The 19,447-nt window shown below is 40.4% G+C and overlaps 1 protein-coding gene across 1 annotated transcript in view; it reads right to left on the bottom strand.

Annotated features, from left to right (window-relative positions):
• EFNB2 (ephrin B2) overlaps positions 1-19,447 on the bottom strand; it is a 41,642-nt gene that overhangs the window by 8,608 nt on the left and 13,587 nt on the right. Inside the window, exon 2 of the mRNA XM_077854994.1 lies at positions 10,513-10,796. Within this exon, the coding sequence (XP_077711120.1) occupies positions 10,513-10,796 (284 nt within the window). The remainder of the gene's footprint in view (positions 1-10,512; positions 10,797-19,447) is intronic.

Genomic DNA, 19,447 nt, shown 5'->3' with positions numbered 1-19,447 from the left:
TTAAAACCACATAACTATGGTTGTGTTTTGAAATTTTAAAGCAGTAAATCATGCATTAAGAATTAATAACTGGCTTAGCCCCAGTGACTTCTACACAACACAATTAATTAGTTTCTCTGCTAGACAGAATGATTTGGAAAAATGATTTTAAAAATAGAGTCAAAATTTAGACCTTCTCTGTTGCATTCTGCCTTTAAAATAGGAGTAAAGAAACCAGGTATCAAATATAAATGGATGCTCTTGAATAAAATAGTATAATTTTATTTCCTGTTTCAAATGTTCATCATGAACAATGATAGGATATTCTCTTGACAGCTCAGAAATAAGAGGAGGTTTAACAACCTTGAACAGTTTAGTCAACTGTCTTTTTGCATTTGCTAAAAGACTTAAGGACACATATTGCTTTGCCACATTTTATATTAATTTTGGGGGGAGACAGAGGGAGATAAAAGAGGACACTATGTGGAACTGCCAGAATATTCACTATATCTCGTATTTCATATGTCACATGAGACTTGGACATCCAGAGAAGCCAGCCTATTGAGAGAATAGTAACAATATAAAGTCATAGTCACCACATCTAGAACATAAATTCTCTCACTCCTTCCTCATAAAATCTTTTAACCATCAAGAACTATATACAAAGATCAAGTTAGTGACAATCATTAAAGATGCTAAGAGCCATAGTTACCTTTGATAACACAGTCATGAAGAGTCACTGATTATATACAACCAGACTGAAAAGGATGAAGGGAGAAGCAGTGACTGAGTGAGTGTGTGTGTGTGTGTGTGTGTGTGTGTTGGGGGGGCGTGTGTGTGCGTGTACACATAGGGGGGTGTATGTCAATGAAAGAAATACCCTCCAGGCTCCAGCAGTGCACTGACATTTTTCTGAGAGAGATCAAACAGTCCTAGCAATAAATTACCAGTCCCTCTTTTCTTTTGCTAGAGGCACGCTAACCACATGAGATTGATTATGGAGTGGTTTACTCTATTTCCCCTGAAAATATTGCTTGCAACACCTTAGTGTCCTGATTTTTAATGAATTCTGCGGAGGGAAAACATCCCTTTCTAAGTCTAAGATCTCACGGCTAAAAGTTAGGATGATTTATGCAGGTGGAATCTTTTATCAGGTAAAAAAATTTTCAATAAGATCTCATAAAAAAAGTTTTCATCTACTATGCTTTAAGGGAATTTATCTTATTGTCACAGCAATGCAGACAAAATTAACATCCTGAGGATGCACTAGGCAACAGTAAAGGAACAATTACCTTTATGCATGAAACTCAACCCTACTATGGGCCAAAATATACTAAAAGGAATTCTGTTTTTAAAAAAATAGGTGGCCAGATGACCACTTCAATAGAATGACCAATCTCATGTTAAAAAAAAAAAATCATGGCAAGAATGATGTAAGAGTTCTAAAGATAAAGCGTTATTCTCTATTGTAATCAGCCTTACGTAAGCATTCAGATTTGGAAAACTGAGACTTCCTGGTCAAGGGAGGGTGATACTATCTCATGGAAACATTTTGAACCATGAAGAAGCATGAATTGGAGTAAATTATTTCTAGCACACAATCCGCCACCCACTCTCCCTGGTTTTTAACAGTCCTAATCATTAAAGTATCTGTGAGGAGACATGGAAATGTCTAGATAGCAAAGGGTCGGAGTAAAAAGCTCATGGCGGGGAGGGCGCCCATCGCACAACTTCTTGCTCATTCCACTGTCACTAATCGCATGCAATGATATAAATGGCCCAGTAATTGGAAGTCGGCAGTACCGAAGTGGAAAAAAGCCATCTGAGGCAGAGTTCATCTCTGGGTGGTAAGACTTCACTAGTGACTGAATTAATGTTTGCTGACAGTTTCGAATATAACACTGGGAAGGAGAAAATGCTCCACTCTCCATGGCATAAGAGTTTAGATGGACGTGATGTTATTTGCTTTGACCATCCAGAGACCAGTGGTAACCCCAATAAAATGCCCTGTCTAAATTTGCCCTACACATGAACCTTATTCCATTCAGGGGACATGTTCTATACTCTAGGAATCCAGAGCAATTTTCCACATGTTTGCTTCAATAAAAGAATACCTTCATCTCCTGGTTGAACATCAGGAACAATGAAATCGGGCTACTTCACTAATGCAAAAGCCATTTTCAAAGCAGAAGTCTCATTAGTAACACACAGCCTGGTTCCCTCTGTAACGTCATGAATTATGATCCTGCCAGAGGTGCTGTCTGCCTGCCCATTCACCCATCCACCTACCTGCCCGCCCATCCATCCATCCATCCATCCATCCATCCATCCATCCATCTCAACCGTAGCACTTGTATTTGAGACTAAGGAAATCTGAATTCTCATTGCCTCAGTTTGTATATTTGAGAAATTTACAATTTTTTAAATTTTACTATTTAGTAACTTACCATGGAGGGGCTTGAAAGGATAACATTTTTAGAACCCCAGTAGCATAGTCTCATTGAGAAATGGAATTGATGAAAAGATCTAACAATAAAGAGGAAGTGTGGAAGACCTGACACACTGTTTACAACCACTTTTCCCCAGTGGCCTTTTCTCTTTTCTTCCTGCTCTGTAGGATTTTTTTTTTCTTTCTTTTTAAAAAAAGTATTTTACTTATTTATTCATGAGAGACACACATAGAGAGGCAGAGACATAGGCAGAGAAGCAGGCTTCCTGTGGCGAGCCCGATGCGGGACTTGACCGCAGGACCCCAGGATCACGACCTGAACCGAAAGCAGATGCTCACACACTGAGCCACCCAGATGCCCCTCCATAGGATTTTCTTAATTCAACTCTGGGGCCAACGTCTGAAGTTAGTTCTAGGTTAAAGGATATAAAACAGGGCGCAGGCCCAACATGTTTGAACAAGCACACAGATCACTGGGTGTCTCAGTCGTGTGGGCTTCTGTGTACTGCTGTGTATGTGCTGTGTGTACACGTAACACTCTGCTGTCACTGTGTACAAAGCATGCATGCCTGCCAACTCCCTCGAGGTACTATACAGCCATGTGATGGAACACATATGTTTGATCTTTTGTCTCACCAGGTATGCATCTGCATGCTTGCTGACCCCGGAGCACTGTCACAGACTAAAGATGCTGCTCTAATGGTCTCCTAGCTCTGGCTGGAGTCTTGACTCCTGCATTTATTTCATGGCTGTGTGAACCAGACGTACATGTAGGAACCACTCAGACTTTCTAAGTTCTTGTTTTCTCTACCACCCATTCTTGAGGCTGCAAAGTGACACACAGTATGTGAGGCCATAGCACTTCCCTTTAAGTGATACCTAGCCTGGGAGCTCAGAATTTTAAGAACAAATGTGTGACTCTTAAGGATCACACAAATAAGTTTTCTCACAGTGATCTTTTTATGTCTGTCTCATGCCTTTTGGCTATTTTTTTTATAGTGCTTTATTTTGCTTAAGTTTTGATCTTCAAGGTGAATATTTAAAGGCTATTAAGAAAGAAACTTGCTCTTTCTCATTCTCCAGAATTACTTGATTATTTATAAGGCTAAATGAACTTTTAAAAGGCTATAAATATGGGCACTAGAGATATGAACATGTATTTTATGTAATTGTAAGGGTAGTTTTATTCTGGGAAATTCCTAAAGAATACCCTTTTTTTTCTCCCCTAAGTAATCTATCTTCATGTCTCATCTCCTCTTGCTTTGCTATTATTTGGTCCAGGTTTTAAGTCTTTCCTCTCCTTTGTCTTCCCTTTAAGAATTAGTCCTCTTATTCTTTCCTCAGTGATTTTGGGGAATAAGGAAAAATGTTCACAGGACTCTGCGTCTCACTTTAAGTGAGGTAAGCTGTCACTACTGCCTGGGTGACACCACTGGATGTGAAGAGAGTCTCATTCTATGAGAGCCACATCCTTATATAGCCAGAGTGACCGATCAGGGATAGATATCCCAATGGCCATGACCCCGTCAGGATTGTGAGCTAGAAGTTTCTCATTTCTCACTACAATCTCCAATTAAGCAGAAGCCGAGACTTTATAACTTTCGTGTAAAGAATGTGAGCTCTATTCATAGGACATTCAACCAGGAATCTTATCGATACACTCTGGAAGAGCCTTCAGTACAGAGGAGGATTTCACATTATGTTAAAAAATAATAGAAACAACGCTTCTAATGATCAGACTAATGAAAGCTTCTTTCTCAGCTAGTCTCAGTGACAAGGCAACCCTGACACACTTTTCTCCACTACATTAGGATGATGCTGAAATTATCAATAAAAATACAGTGTTTCCTTTGTGTGCTGGGGAAGTGAGAAAAAGCCCTGGCAAGGTTGGGGAAATGACAAGTGGGGAAATGATTATATGTACAGAACACTCTTCCCGATCTGTCTCTTTTGGGTCTTAAAGAGGATCTGTTAACAAGCTCAGGCAATTCCACCAACAAAAAGATACATAAATGCATGTTTCTTGGTAAAGGAAGCCCAAGGACAAAAGAACTTTTATAACACTCCAAGAAGACAAAGAGAAGAGATCTTATAATTAAGTTATGCAGCATTACTGAAACTTGTAAACTCTCTCGAGTTTCATTTTATGGACTGTTCGCAAATAAATTATGCTTTGCGAGTACATCATCCCCGCCCGCTAGCTTGCAGGAAGGCATTGCTTTGCCCTTGGTCTTTTGCATCGCACACTCTGCTCCAAGGAGACCCCTTGGGTGTACTAATTAGGAGTCAACCTTGGAAATGAGCACTTTACATGTATCACCCATTTAAACTCCTATCAACCTACAAAAGCAGGGAATGTCACCATCCCCAGTTTACAGATGAAGAGATCAAGGCAGAGACCGGTAAAGTTACTTTTTTTTTTTTTTTTAACTTTTAACTTTTTTTTTTTCCCAATCTTTACCATTTTATTGGTGTTCAATTTACTAACATACAGAATAACCCCCAGTGCCTGTCACCCATTCACTCCCACCCCCCGCCCTCCTCCCCTTCTACCACCCCTAGTTCGTTTCCCAGAGTTAGCAGTCTTTACGTTCTGTCTCCCTTTCTGATATTTCCCACACATTTCTTCTCCCTTCCCTTATATTCTCATTCATTTGGGGAATATAAATAAAGTTACTTTTGAAGGGCATTCAAGAAACCCAGATCTTTTGGACTCCAGACGCCCACCTACCACACTGATGTGTTGCTCTAAGTGTTGTGTATAGATAATCCTCCAAACACCCAAGTCTCTGATGGATGTTTTATTAAAGATGACAGCTGTAGGTTGGATATAAAAATGTGTTTAAACACTGGAATTTGGCAATCATATACAAGGTATAAGACATAAATCCTCACCTCAAAGTCAGGGATATAACTGACAGGCTGATATTGTCATATCACTAAACTTAATGGAAATGTAGCTTTTGCTACATTTATCACATAAATTCAGAAAGGGGGCACCTGGGTGGCTCAGTGGTTAAGCATCTGCCTTTGGCTTGCTTGTGATCCTGGGGTCCTGGGATCAAGTTCTGCATCAGGCTCCCCGCAGGGAGCCTGCTTCTCTCTCTGCCTGTGTCTCACTGTCTCACCTCTCTCTCTGTGTCTCTCATGAATAAATAAATAAAATCTCAAAAATAAATAAAGTAATTCATGAAAGAAAACCCATAATCATTACACAGGCCACACATTCTTATATACCTGAGAAGAAATCTACATGTAAAAGGATATTTGAAAGCTCCCACAACTATTTTTCCTGGGGAAAGGTTACAAGTAGAGTCAGTATATTTTATTAATGCCAGGTGCCATACTACTCTCCAAAGTAAGTAAATCAGAAACACAAAAGGAACATAAACATAATCAAATAAATATAAATTAAAAAATATATACACACACATATATATTTGACAAAAATGCAGGGAATGGAATCTCTTCCTGTTTTGATTCTTCAAGAATAGTGTTTTGTTATATTTGTATGAAAGCATTTTAATTTATTTTGCAATTTTGCTCAGAAGTGAAGTTTATGCCTAAGAAACAGCAAGCAAGGCTGACTATGGAGCCTTCCAATTTCATATGCTTTGGTTTTTTAAAAATTGTTTTAGAGAACTAAGCCAATGGCCTAGGAAATTGTGACTCATTCAAATTCGTCTGGTGCTCCTCAAGGAAGACTTTCCCAAGGCAAAGAATGGGAGGGGCAGCTTGGAAAGGACCCCTGGGAATATGGCAGGGGGTACATTCAAGGACAACCTTTCACCAAACAATTGTTAGAAATGATGACTTTCAGAGGCACCTGGATGGCTGGCTCAGTGGTTGAGTGTCTATTTCAGCTCAGGGTGTGATCCTGGGGTCCTGGAATGGAGTCTCACATTGGGCTCCCCACGGAAGCCTGCTTCTCCCTCTGCCTGTGTGTTTGCCGCTGTCTCTCATGAATAAATAAAAAAATAAAAATAAAAATAGTAACTTTCAGATTATTACTATTCCACAAGTCCAAGTCTTGGCTATAGACTTGAAGGAAAATATTGTAGATATTGTATTGCATAAAGCTGACTTGGGAGGGGCCCTGTGCTTGTGGCCTTCTTTGTCACACAGCCTGGCTGTGGCCACTGTTCACTTAAAAAGTATTAACATAATGGCACCCATTTTTCATCCATCTCAGACTCACATAATTTTGATGGAGTGACAAAAACCTCTCTGTAGGTATTTTGCAAGGTTCTGTGCTGAGGTTGGATAACCAACCTGCAGAATCTTCATCAGGTTGGATGTTGCAAAGAGCCAGCACACCAAGATTGCCGATTCATTCAGTGCTGGGTTATCAGCTCTAAAGAGAAACTGTAAACCATGCACAGAAAGGGTCTAACAAATAAAGTCTATGACACAGATATGGATGAAGGCTGGGAACACAGTTAAGAATGCAATCCTCCCATTAACTGGAGGGTTTACTAAGGTAGACCTTCCCTTGCAAATGGGCACTTGAGAACAGATAGTTATTTCATAAGCTTTTAAACATTTTAAAGACAATAAAAATAACTATAGGTTATACAGAATGCCTACTATGCTTTTAAGACAATTAAGATTCTGAATGTCATAAAGAACAGCTGCGGCGGGGGGGGGAGAGCAGTTTCACAGGAAATGGCACTAACATCCCTACTTTTGGATCATTTAAGATTAAGAGGTTTGATGATGCAAATCAGGCCTAAGGTTAATTACTGAAATAGGTCACTTGAACAAGTCAATTCTAAACATTAAGAAAACCTATATATATCATTTTGCCACATGTCAAAGCAAATAATCATCTATGAGAAGAACTAATGAGGAAGCATATCATTTTGTCATGTCATTTTCTAAAGGAATTTAGTGGATACTTGGTAGGTTTAAAAATACACCTCCAATTAAAAATTAATATTTACTTCCCAAACTCCATATAGTATGATGGCTATATTCCAAAAATCTAGTAACCTTGTAAATCAAATTAAATGTCTTAAAGAATTCATAGCAGACCCTGTCCATTTCAATTGGCAAAGAGACACACTAATAAGAGATCCTACCCGGGATGTAAATACCCAACCATAAAATGGTTTGGAACTGCAGACCGCCATCACTGGCTATAACATCAACAATGATAAAAGAATGTTCTAGAAAAAAATTCAAAGAGCTATAAAGTGACTTTCTCCTCAAGCACCAGCAACGGGACTAGACCTCAGGTCTCCAGGCAGCCGGCCAGAGCTCCCGGAATCAGTTTACCTAGGAAATTATCCAATACCTGGGCAGTCTATTGGAAAACCAGACTGTGCCCCTTGGGCATAGCACTACTCCACACCATCCTGTCTGTTTCCTTCCCATGACAAGGAATCAGCACACAGTGATGAAGGTGTTAATACTCATACTCCTAGCACTGCAGGTGCTTAGACAGTAAGATTCAGAGTTGGACACATGTTGTATTGTAGCATCTCCCATAGCGACACTATTCATGGTCTCAAAATGAACTGATGACCTGAAGTGTTAAAAATAACATTTGTAAATCTGAGTACTCTCCATTATGCTATCTTGAATCGTACTATTTTAAGTCAAGTGTGACTTTTGCTTGGATGTATGTGAGGGATCGTTTGATGTGGAAATCAGTTACTTTTAAAAATCTTGGAATTCTTGAAGAAGCAATGGAAAGACTCTTTAAACTATTTTAAAATGTTTTCTGCTCCTCTCTCATCTTCTTTCCAGGGAAAGCTGTCTATCAATGAGCTCTACTGGCTGGGGGCGGGAGTGAGCAATAAGCTTCTGGCCTTTCCCGGGTATCTGTGGTATCTTCCTCTGTCTGTGACACGACAGGATTTCTCAGCGGTCTGTTGAGAGTCTCCCAGTTCCTGGCCAGCCCCTCAGCCCTGGACACTCCCCCCACCAGCAGTGTTCCAACAGCCTCTCACTGTTTCACACTTGAAACTCTTAGCTCTATTTTCAGAAAGATTCTTTTGTCCCAGGCTACCACGAGGTTTTACGTTAGGATTTAATAAATCCTAACTCTGAGGGCCAGTTCTGGAGGCCAACTGAGCTCAGCTACCTGCTACTGAAATAATGAGTTTTTACAAGAAATCTAAGAGATGTCATTACTGTATAGGCTAATGTAAATTAAATCATGCTTCTAAATACATACCTGTCACATACTAATGCCATGTAGTTACTAAATGCTCACTTTGTTGAACACACAGATGTTAACATCAAGCACATGCAGTATCTGCATTCCTGAGTCCTACCTCAGATTGAAGCTAAACCCACCACATTTACTGCAACACCACCTGCACTGGGGGGGGACGCAGAATGTGCGAAGCCGTCTTCATGAAGTCATAAATGGAAAGAAGAGGACAGAATCTATGTCTATTGCTTTATCTCCACGCAAGCCAGCTTGTGGACTTGGGTAGTACACACAGTTCTAGTGATTTATACCAAGCACCGCAGGAGAAGTGGGTGCCCTAGGGCGTTCCCCCCCCCACCCAGGCACAGTGTGTGCTCTCTCTCCACCTACCCAGGGGGGCACAGTTGTCTGTGTGGATTCATCGGGTCCCAACACTATACATCAGTGTCCCTGGTAAACAGTCTAACTTAAAGAAAGTTTTTCAAAGAAATAAGTAAACCAAAAGCTTAGGTTTTAGGTTTCCAAAAGCTCCATTTATTTCACCTAATAACTATTTTATATTTTCAAAGATTTCTCTATTATTTTGTATACTTTACCACCCCATCTGCTTGGTTCATCCCTCAGAATACTTTCAATTTCATTTTATGATAATTATTCCTTTAAGTCCATAATTTACCACTTTCTGTTTCTTTGTTGTACATACTCTTGCTAAGGTACTCTGTGTCAAACTGGCTTCAAAACAGGTTTTCAGGCTCTGGTGTTCCAGGTTTGCAGCAAGGACAGGATAATTAGACCACTATGGCCATCTCTGTTTTCATAGCTAATGCAGTAAAGAAACAGTGTATTATTGGGTACTAAATAAGTATTTAGTGAATTCCTGACTTTGTACTCTGAAGAGCGGCCAGTAAGCTGAGAAAGGCAGTTTCTACTGGGTCGCCAAGAGATGGGACAGCCTGCCCAAAGGACGGCAGTTCTGCATTCCCTGGTGAACTGAAGCCCATGGTAACAAACAAGTGGACACTCTGACCCAGTTATGAGCAGTTTTAAACCAAAGAAACTGAGAACAAAATATTTCACTGCTTGAGTGATGTAATCAAGGATGTCAGTCACCCAGACTGCACTCTGACAAAACCCTGGCCCTGAACAATTGTACCTTTGTGCCAACCTGTTTTTTGCTATCCTAGTAGGCATGTGCTTGGATGTGTGCACCCTCTGACTTCACAGCTTTATGAAGTGGGTTGGCTCTGATATGACCTGTAGGACATATAGTATCAGTTTCCTGCAACAATGTGTCATATTATTATATAGATTTAAAAAAATGGTAATTCACTGAACAAACCCAAGTTTTTGTCTTATTCTTCTAAATCTGGTTTTAACACATGCCAGTGTGTGATTGTGGGTTGCCTGTAACCCCCCTATCCTTTGGATCTATGAACTCCACAAGGAAAGGATACCATTACACTACCTTGCTCACTGTTGAATCTCTAGCACTTACACACAGTTTCTGGCACAGAGTAAATACTAAATTTCTAAATGCGTGAATGAACAGATGGACAGATGGATGAATGGATGGATGAAGAGAAAAGTCATCGCACAAGATTTACCTATGAGATCTCACCAATGGTCCTTAAAAATGTTTTTGTCAGTAGAGATGCTGAGTATATTCATATTCATATATATATATATATATATATGTAGTATAAAAGTATAAAAACTCTAGGAGGTTTTTTCCTCTTTGGGTATTTATATTATTGAGTACTATTGGTACAGGGTCCCTCATTCAATTAAGGTTTCATAAAAAAAAAAAAATCAATTTTCAGCAAAGATTCTCAACAAATTATTTGCCACAGTAATAATTTAAAAAATTGATACAAACCTATTTAGCTTATCCTAATTTCTATAAGATAAATAAAATTATACTTACATATAATGTAATAATCTCTGTTCTTCTGAAATTCTAAACCCCAGAGGTTAGGGCTGAACTCTTGAAACTTGATAGTGAATTTTACATCTTGGTCTGGTCTGGCACAGTTGAGAAGAGGGGTGTTTTCTTTCTTAATAGTACATCGGTCTGCTTGGTCTTTATCAACCATATAAACTTTATAATATTCATACTGGCCAACAGTTTTAGAGTCCACTTTGGGGCAAATAATATCCAATTTGTCTCCTATCTGTGGGTATAGTACCAGTCCTTGTCCAGGTAGAAATCTAAAAGCATAAAAAAAAAAAAAAAAAAAAAGCCATTGAGTCGATTAACAATGAACAGTTTTAATTAATGATAATTACAATATAGCCAGACAACATCAATCATTGCAAAGTACAATTTTATAAATCCACATTTGTATTTGCCACGAGTATCTCAGTTCAGATCAGCATGGGATGAATGTATTTAGGAATCACGCTTTAAAGAAAAAAAAAAAAAGGAAGAAAGGAACCACTCTCCTTACTCTATGCAGTAGGATCAGTCAACCTCCTGACACTTCTTTCTACCACCCCCTCGCTTGTAATATTTCAGTACTCCTTTGTATAAGTTCACAATAACTTTTCCTAGGTGGTGAGTCAGACCTTCACACCTGTTTGTTATTTTTTTTTTAACCATCGGCAGCTTTAGTTTATTGGGCATGCTGCAGAAAGACGGCGTCAATGCCAGAGAAGAGTGGGTGCACTCACACTTCGCTGTCCTGTTAGTTTCCATTTGCTGCTGATGTTAATTAACAGACAAGTTTCATCAAGAATGTTTCAAATTACTTATCATAATTAGTCAGCCACTGATCAGACAATGGGTTTTTTATTACACCGAACAAAAGAAATGTCTTACAAACCCATAAAAGATAACCAGAAATAATTCCCTGTAGTATTGATTCAGCTGCATGATGAAGAGCCCCCAAGTGCAAGGACAGCAACTATCATCCCTGCTCCACAAACCTTTTTTTCTGCCTTGTGATGTGTTTGCTCCAATTAATTCTCAGAAGCAAATCTTTAGAACTAGGATGACTGATACAATATCCCCTTAATGCTTTACAGCTAAAAGCTTCCCTCTCTCTTTTCTCTCTCTTGCTTGCCCTGCTGCTGAAAGATCTTTCCTAATGGGGAGTTTCTTTGAGAAACTGAAACAAGAGCTTTCTAATGAACATCCATCTACAAGCGCTAACACTAACAACACACTCAGAAACCCAATCTGGGTCCTCCCTCTGTGAGCAGCCAAGCCTGCAGGCTCATTAAAATATTAAAGCCCAAGAACAAAGCATCACGTCTGAATCTTTCCAATCCTATCCCTTTATTTAACCAGGGAAGCCCACCAGCCATGACAATTAATGGGTCATAATTCACTGAGAGAGAGCAAGCGAGCTCCTGGATGATGGGGCACCCCCAATTTCAAACACAGACCGAGGAAACAGGTTATGATTTATGCTAATGAATAGTATTAATTTTCTGAAAAGTGCATGAGTTGTGATGAACCGCCACAGAACATAACAAATCATAGTATAGATTTATATTAAAAACCAATACTCCTTATGGTAGGAAAAATGTATGCTGCATAGTGGTTTGTGATCTTCTATGGGAATGTATCATTTATAATCCCAAAGAGAGTGTGGTGGCCTTCTTCGCCCCCCCGCCTGCCCCCACAGCAGCTCCTTTAGCAAGGACACATTCACTGACAGAAAAAAACAAAGAATCATTTAAAAAATCTTTCTCAAAATGAGTATTTTTTATAACAATGACAAATTTCAAACAACCAAGTGTGTACCCTTGAAATCTTTTCTGAAACTTTTGACAAATGAGGATCACCACTACTGAGAGCCTTTCTGTGACTCTCTTGGCCATTTATACAGTTTTGTGGGGGAGAATGCTTCAAAAATTCAACTCCCAGGGTTCAAATCCCAGACTCCACCCCGAGTGCCAGTATAGTCTTTCTAGGCACATCTGTTTTTCTTACAGGTAAAATACAATTCTGGGTTCTGAGGGATGGACTGAAGACTGAATCAGAACATTTGTGGATGAAGCTTTGTCATCTTTACTCCTGCTCCTCACAGTGATTCTGTGCATCCTTATGGTTAAGAAGTAGGGACAGGATGCCTGGCAGTCAGTCCAAAGGAAATGTGGCGGACATCATACTGCTCATCTTCCTAACACATCCTTTCCCCCATGTTTTATTCCTTGACCTTCTTAGGAAATCTTCACTGCATCTAAGAACCAGAGGCCAATTCCTCCCTGGGGGTGCCCACCCCATGCCACACATTTTCTTTCTTAAATCTGTTCCTTTGGGAGCTGGCAGCAGAAAAAGCAGCACATGTGAGCTGTGTTAGAAGTATTCCTAGACCACAACTGAGGTCTGCAGCCTGCAGGCCTGCGTCTGCCTCCTCTCAAAGCTCTGATCTTCACACCCATCAACTTTTACCTTGGACCTTTTCTCCAGGGGCTTGCCCGGGCTTTAGAGATCAGGATCCTTCTCAGCCAGATGGACCCATTTTCTTGTGCATCCAGTCAATTTCCTTAAGGAAATGCATCAGACCTGCCCCATTCCCTCCCAGCCACATACGATGTCTGCATATCTTAGAACTCTCCCACATCACACCCCATGTGTTAACGTCTGGCTCCCTAAGCTCTTTCTTCATTCAAAATGCTCCTTAGATCCTGTTTCCTTCATGAGAGTGCTCCTCCGCTACCGCCCCCTCCCCCCTCCCATTTAACCAAAAGGTTCACAGGAGATCTCCTCCCCACATAGAAGTAACTGCTTATGACTGTCTCTTCACTCACCAAATCTGCGTTACAGCTTCTTCTGCTGCTGCTGACAGGGCTGAGGTCAAGAACGTCTGACACATCGCCAGCCCGGCTAGGAGGACCACTATGTTTTAGACTATTTTCAGAAGACACAAATCCCTTAAAAAGCGATAACTGTCAGTGATGAGGGAGTGATGTATGGGGAGGGTAAGCCATGGGGTGGCTTAGCAAAATGAAAGGGAAGAGGAAAAATCTCAAATTTCAATAAACATATATGATATGCTCATAAAATACATCCCGATGAAACCCACTGTTTCAAATGCTTTGCAAAGTGTCTGTTTACTTTTCAGAATACATTTTGGCAAAAAGTAAGGCAAAGATTTGATGCTTTCCCCTGAAAAAGTAATTGTTTCAAGAATTCCTTAAAAAAAGAATGAGCACTTGAATGCTTTAAAGGTTTACTGAAGCATGCATATATATATATATGTATATATATATAAAACATACATGCTTACATATAACCTGGTTTACATATACAATATGATTTACATATAATACATAAAATATATATAATATATAAACACACATGTACAAACTTGTAAGCACACCAGTCATTCAATTGATGAGATTATAGTTTCTCAGCAGATAAAGACTCTGGCTGAGCTGAGAGCCTGATTCATGAATTTCTTGCCTGCCATTACCACTGTGCACAGTCAAACCCCTTTGCTTCCCAGGAACCTTCAGTTTCTAAGGCAACATGAAAGCAAAAAGACTCAAGCACGTAATAACAACTAAAGCAATCCATTCTGTGCCGGATGCTCTGAGGGACCAAAGTATAAGATCCTCATCGTCAAGAGCATACAGTCTAGCTCCTGAGGGCAGGCAGGTCCCATGTGTCTGGTTCAATACTGAATGCCCAAGGGCTGACATATGGTAAATGCACAATAAATAATGTATTCATTGAAAAAATATGGAAGAACAAATGGAAGCTAAGATATACACAGATACATTTAAGTCAAATTATGTGCTATAGGCCATTTGCAGATTATAGGCATGTAAGAATTCTGTAGACAGGACCATCTAGTGTTGGGCCAGGGATGTGGGGGAAGAGACAGGATTTCTAAGACATCACTCTAGGGCATGATGGGTGTTTCTGGAGAGCAAGGACCAGTGCAGAGCTCTTGACCCATTCTCTCTGGAAGGATCTGAGAGTATGGCAGTTTTCTACAATCCCTTCCTATCTAAAATGCAAGGCAGTTAGCCCCTCCAGAACCACTAAGAAAAACACTGCTGCTTCAGAGAACTTATTCTCAGCTAAGCACTGTTCAAAGCCCCTTCTACCACATTATCTTGATTTAATCACTGCACACGTACATAACATGCAAAACAGATGAAGACCCGCTGTGCCAAACAACAGGAGACACGAAAGGAAAAGCCCCCTTTCTTTGCACACTTTTCAGTTCTCACTGCATCACATTAAAGCATAAATCTGGTTTTGTGAAATGCAATTTTTTTCTAAATTGAGCTTTGCATAGATAAGCCATGACGTTAAGGAGAATGAAGAGAAACTCAATGGACATGCAGGCTTGCAAACGTCACATAGAGTCTAACTCTATGCCAACCATGTGCCTACAGTGGAGGCTGTTCCAGAGGCAGTCACCTGAGACCACTGCTCACAAAGGTGGCCATATGGTAACCCTACCTTGCCCCAGGAGGCTGAGAACCAATATGTGAGGAAGAAACTGACTAACTATACAAAATCTGTATTTGGTGCTACAGATGGTCTCCTGACAATTTATGAGAATTCAAAATGTAAATGAAAATAAAATGGGGTAAATTTCTTAGTAACACCACTTTTTTTTTGAGTGGAAGGCAGTGTGTCCTATGTTGTTAAAACCAAGTCAGTAACCACAGACCTAAAACATAGACAAATCATAACTGTTTTTGAAGCTAGGTCATTCATATTGGGATTTTATTACCTCAAGATTACTGAGAGACCTTAATAAGTCAACTACACATTATAACTATGCCCTGAATATTTTGTAACATTTAGTAATACACGTATCCTGTTTTGACTTAGGAAGTATTAAAAAAAAAAACAGGAAGAATTATGGCGGTGACTACTGGCTAATTTCAAATTATTAACCTGGCTACCCATGGTGGGGGTCACATACATTGAAATAACATTTATCTTCTAACCAAAAGGAGCAGAGTTACAACCCACACCACACAGGTAAGGTTGTTTTTGTCAAATGCTACCCAAACAAAGAGCAGCAATAGGCATCATTTCATAATATCTGCTGGTTTCCAAAACAAAAACCAAAGAAGACTTAACAGTGCTTCGTGTCCTGTCTAGGCCAGAGAAAAGAGCCAGGCCAGTTTCCTTTCAGAGCCAGGCTACTGAAAGGCAGGGCAGTCACCCTGCTGCTGTCCTGAGAGGGAGAAGCCATATCCTCCTCACTCTATCAGGAGATGGTGGCTCAGGGCTGCTTCCTGGAAGTTAGTGCTGTGACTTGGCTGCTCACTGCAGGGCCTCCCCTGAATGTAAGAGAGAATTAACTCCTATGGTTTTCCCCAGTGAGTCATTTCCAAGCAAGACAATAGATGGAATGACTCTGAATCAAAATATAGAGACAATGTGAAATAAAACAGTTAACCTGCCTAAAATGAATTGATCGGACATCAGAATGTTTTTATCTTCTGATTACCTATCAAGTGTAATCCAAGTTTTTAAAAAAGTTATTCACTACACCACACTCTAATACTTCCCCCGGGGAAAACTTTGAATCAATCTAATAACCTAAATTAGACATTAATATTTAGTAATCTAAATTAGATCTCAAATAACCTCAATTAGACATTTCAACTTCATATTCATTATTGTAGCAACTATTTATAATACAGTCCTTATGAGTGATATTCTGTAATTTTTTAAGATTTTATTTATTTACTCATGAGACACACACACACACACACACACACACACACACACACACAGAGGCAGAGACACAGGCAGAGGGAGAAGCAGGCTCCATACAGGGAGCCCGACCCGGGACTCAATTCTGGGTCTCCAGGATCACGCTCCGGGCCAAAGGCTGCGCTAAACCGCTGAGCCACCCGGGCTGCCCGATATCCTGTAATGTTTTAATCCATACTAGGAATCCATGCTGTACAAAACAAAAACAATAACCTAGCACAATGCATTTAAAGCATAAACTAGCCACTGAGGAGTTCACAGATCATAATATATAATTTTCTCTGACAGACCAGAACATCACACGTGTGATCTCAGGTCCGGATTCCTCTGTTGACTATCACTGCACTACCAGGTCTTGGGGTGCTTGAGAAATCTGACGGAGGCAGTGGGTGCTCCAACAACTTCTGACCCTGGCCACATGGAGGAGGAGAATCCATAGGAAGCCAGTAGCTGAGGTGTTTAGGGATCACGGTGTAGGGGGGAACCAGAACTGCACTCCCAACCTCACTAAAAATGCCCTATTTCTTCTCCTACCCACTCCTGCACCTCAGGACATTCAGTGACTTCTTATGCGTTTCTTCAAAGTTGTCCAAAATTAACCTAGAAGAATGGCCAAATTGCTGAGGGGCTCCCTGGATGCTGATGCAGTCAGTGAAAATGTACAGGAGAAACAGGAGGCCTGGTTCTCCTGAGGGAGGGGATACACATGGAGGTAAGTGATTGAAAGATAAGCCAGATCACCATATAAATAGGAGCAGCTCAGTTAAGTGGTAGCTGAATGCAAAGTATCTTGTTGACACAGGATAAAAAGAGATCAGAAGAAGACCTGGACAGGAATGACCCATGTCTGTGTCCAAACAAATGACTGGGTTGGGCACACTCCCCTTTAGCCAGGCATGATGACAGTGCTTCTAAGTTAAGTGTCAGCTTAGATCCAGAGCCATTTCTATTTACTACTAGGTACATAAAAATCTAAGTATCTAATATTTCTGCAAACTTATGGCGGGTATCATGCATCTGAAAATAGGACCCTGGTCTCCTGTAGTAGGACAGTGCAAATCCAGCCAATATGGCAACTTGGGAGACAGGAGACTCACCCCCATGTTCTACCTGTGGAGCAAACTGCAGAGCAAAATAATTCATAAATGAATAGACGCTACTTTTTTTCCATGGAGGATTGCTTTTATTTTTCCTTTCCTTTCAAAGTTTCATCAGAGCACTATTGTAAGTACGTGGCTAATTTCAATTGAAAACATACACATATAGACGATACGTGGTGTGTGACTGCTTATTTTCCCAATGACACAGAAAAACATACACAGATGATCAAACTTGAGACCTTTACCTAAGACTGCTTTGAGATACTGGATGGTGGACCTAGGGTGATTTTTCACTTCCTGCATTTTTCAGAATTTTCTACAATAAACATTAAATGCTTTTGTGATAAGACAGAACAGAATCTTTCATGGACAGTTTCAAGAACAAACGATACCACGTTCCTCAGCAATCTTTAGAAATTCTGGTCTTAAAAAGAAGCACTTAAAATAGGTAAAACCTGTAGATGTTTTAACTTTTTTGCTGCAATTCCTTAGGAAGTAACTAAAGTGATTATGATTGAAACTGTGGCCTACTTAACAAATCAGCTCCCGAGTTCACAAAACCCTAGTATATTACTGTACAGCTAGTTTATTTGAATAAGTGAGAAAATATGGGATGGATACAGTTTAGGCCTAATCACTGCACTGCAAAAATCTGGAAGTTGGCTAACATTTCAGGGGATCTGAATTCTAGTTCTAGGAGCGGGTTTACCCTAGCAGTTGGCACCAAAAATCACGTCCTACCACAGAATGGGTTTATTTGCAAGCCAGTGTTCTATATTAAGCACACTCTGAGTTTACTACATTTTGGAAAACATGCACTTTTCCCATAAAATGCTTCTATTTTTATTTTAATTAAATGTCCAAGGCTGCAGGGAAGAGGAGCAGTCGGTCTGTAAATCAGTCCGAAATTGTCAATGAGGAGGACTCTGCAGGCTTGGCTGTCACCGGTTGGGTTTTCTGGTTTCCTCCTGACAAAAGACAAACATTGCTCTGGATAAGCCCAGAGCCACGACCAGAACCTCATCATGCACTGGGGGCCTTCCCTGTCTCTACGGGGCTAGAAGAGAGCATGAACACAGAAGCTCAAGGTTCCTTTCAGAAGCACCCTGTGCACAGGGGAATTAGAAACACTGCAGAAGCAGGACTTGAATTTGCATGTGCATATCATAAACAGACAGGATACCCCTCTCCTCTTACTTCCGTTGAATGCTACATTGCTGCCACAGCTTCTTAAGATCATCTCTCTAAGTGTCGCCAAAAGAAGAGTTTGTTATAAGAGGAATAAACAAAAGCACGGCCCACAACAGACACAGGCAGTGTCGACCCTGAGAAATACTTGGAAAAAGTTTCCTTTTTGTGGATAGCACTTTACTGCCCCCTTTTGCACTTTCCCATCAGAACAAGATTCTGCACAAACTTTCTCTGAAAGCAGAGCGAGAGTGGGGTGTAGCTACAGGGTGTCAGCTGTATCCAGAATCAGGTCACCAGATACCACTGCTTGGAGTGGCAGGTAATTACCTGAAAACTTGAAGCCAGGGCACCACCATCTTCTGAGTGGCTCTAAGAAATAAGGTCATAATTGGAGCCTTTAATTGACATTTTCTGCTTTAATTCGAAAGTGTACGGGTGCTGGTTTGCACAGGTGCCCCTTCTTTCACACTCTTCACTAACAAATATCTGCAACATGAACCTGATTTATTCAAGGGAAAGAAAAGGGGCATAAAAGCAGGGTATAGAATCTGAGACCATTAACGTGTTATAAATCTGAGAGCTAGGGGGTGTATGGGGGGGGGGGGTGCGTTTCAAGCTTCACACCAATGACAAGCAAACTCTTCCACAAAAAGAAAGATGAGAAGCACAGAAATTCAGAATGCACTGTGAGCAGATGGGTGCTCAAACCAGTTTAGCAACTTTGCAAGGTGAGGCGCGACAGTATTTGTGCCTCTTCACCCAGGCATACACTTGAAGAAAGTATTAAACTCCAGTCTAAAGGGAACTTTTATTTATAAAATCCTAATCTGCAGAGCCAGAGGCCTCACTCTGGCCAATGACCTCGACTT

This window comes from Canis aureus, chromosome 17, assembly GCF_053574225.1.
Source record: "Canis aureus isolate CA01 chromosome 17, VMU_Caureus_v.1.0, whole genome shotgun sequence".
Classification (NCBI taxonomy): domain Eukaryota; kingdom Metazoa; phylum Chordata; class Mammalia; order Carnivora; family Canidae; genus Canis; species Canis aureus.
This window is presented reverse-complemented; position numbering and strand designations above follow the sequence as displayed.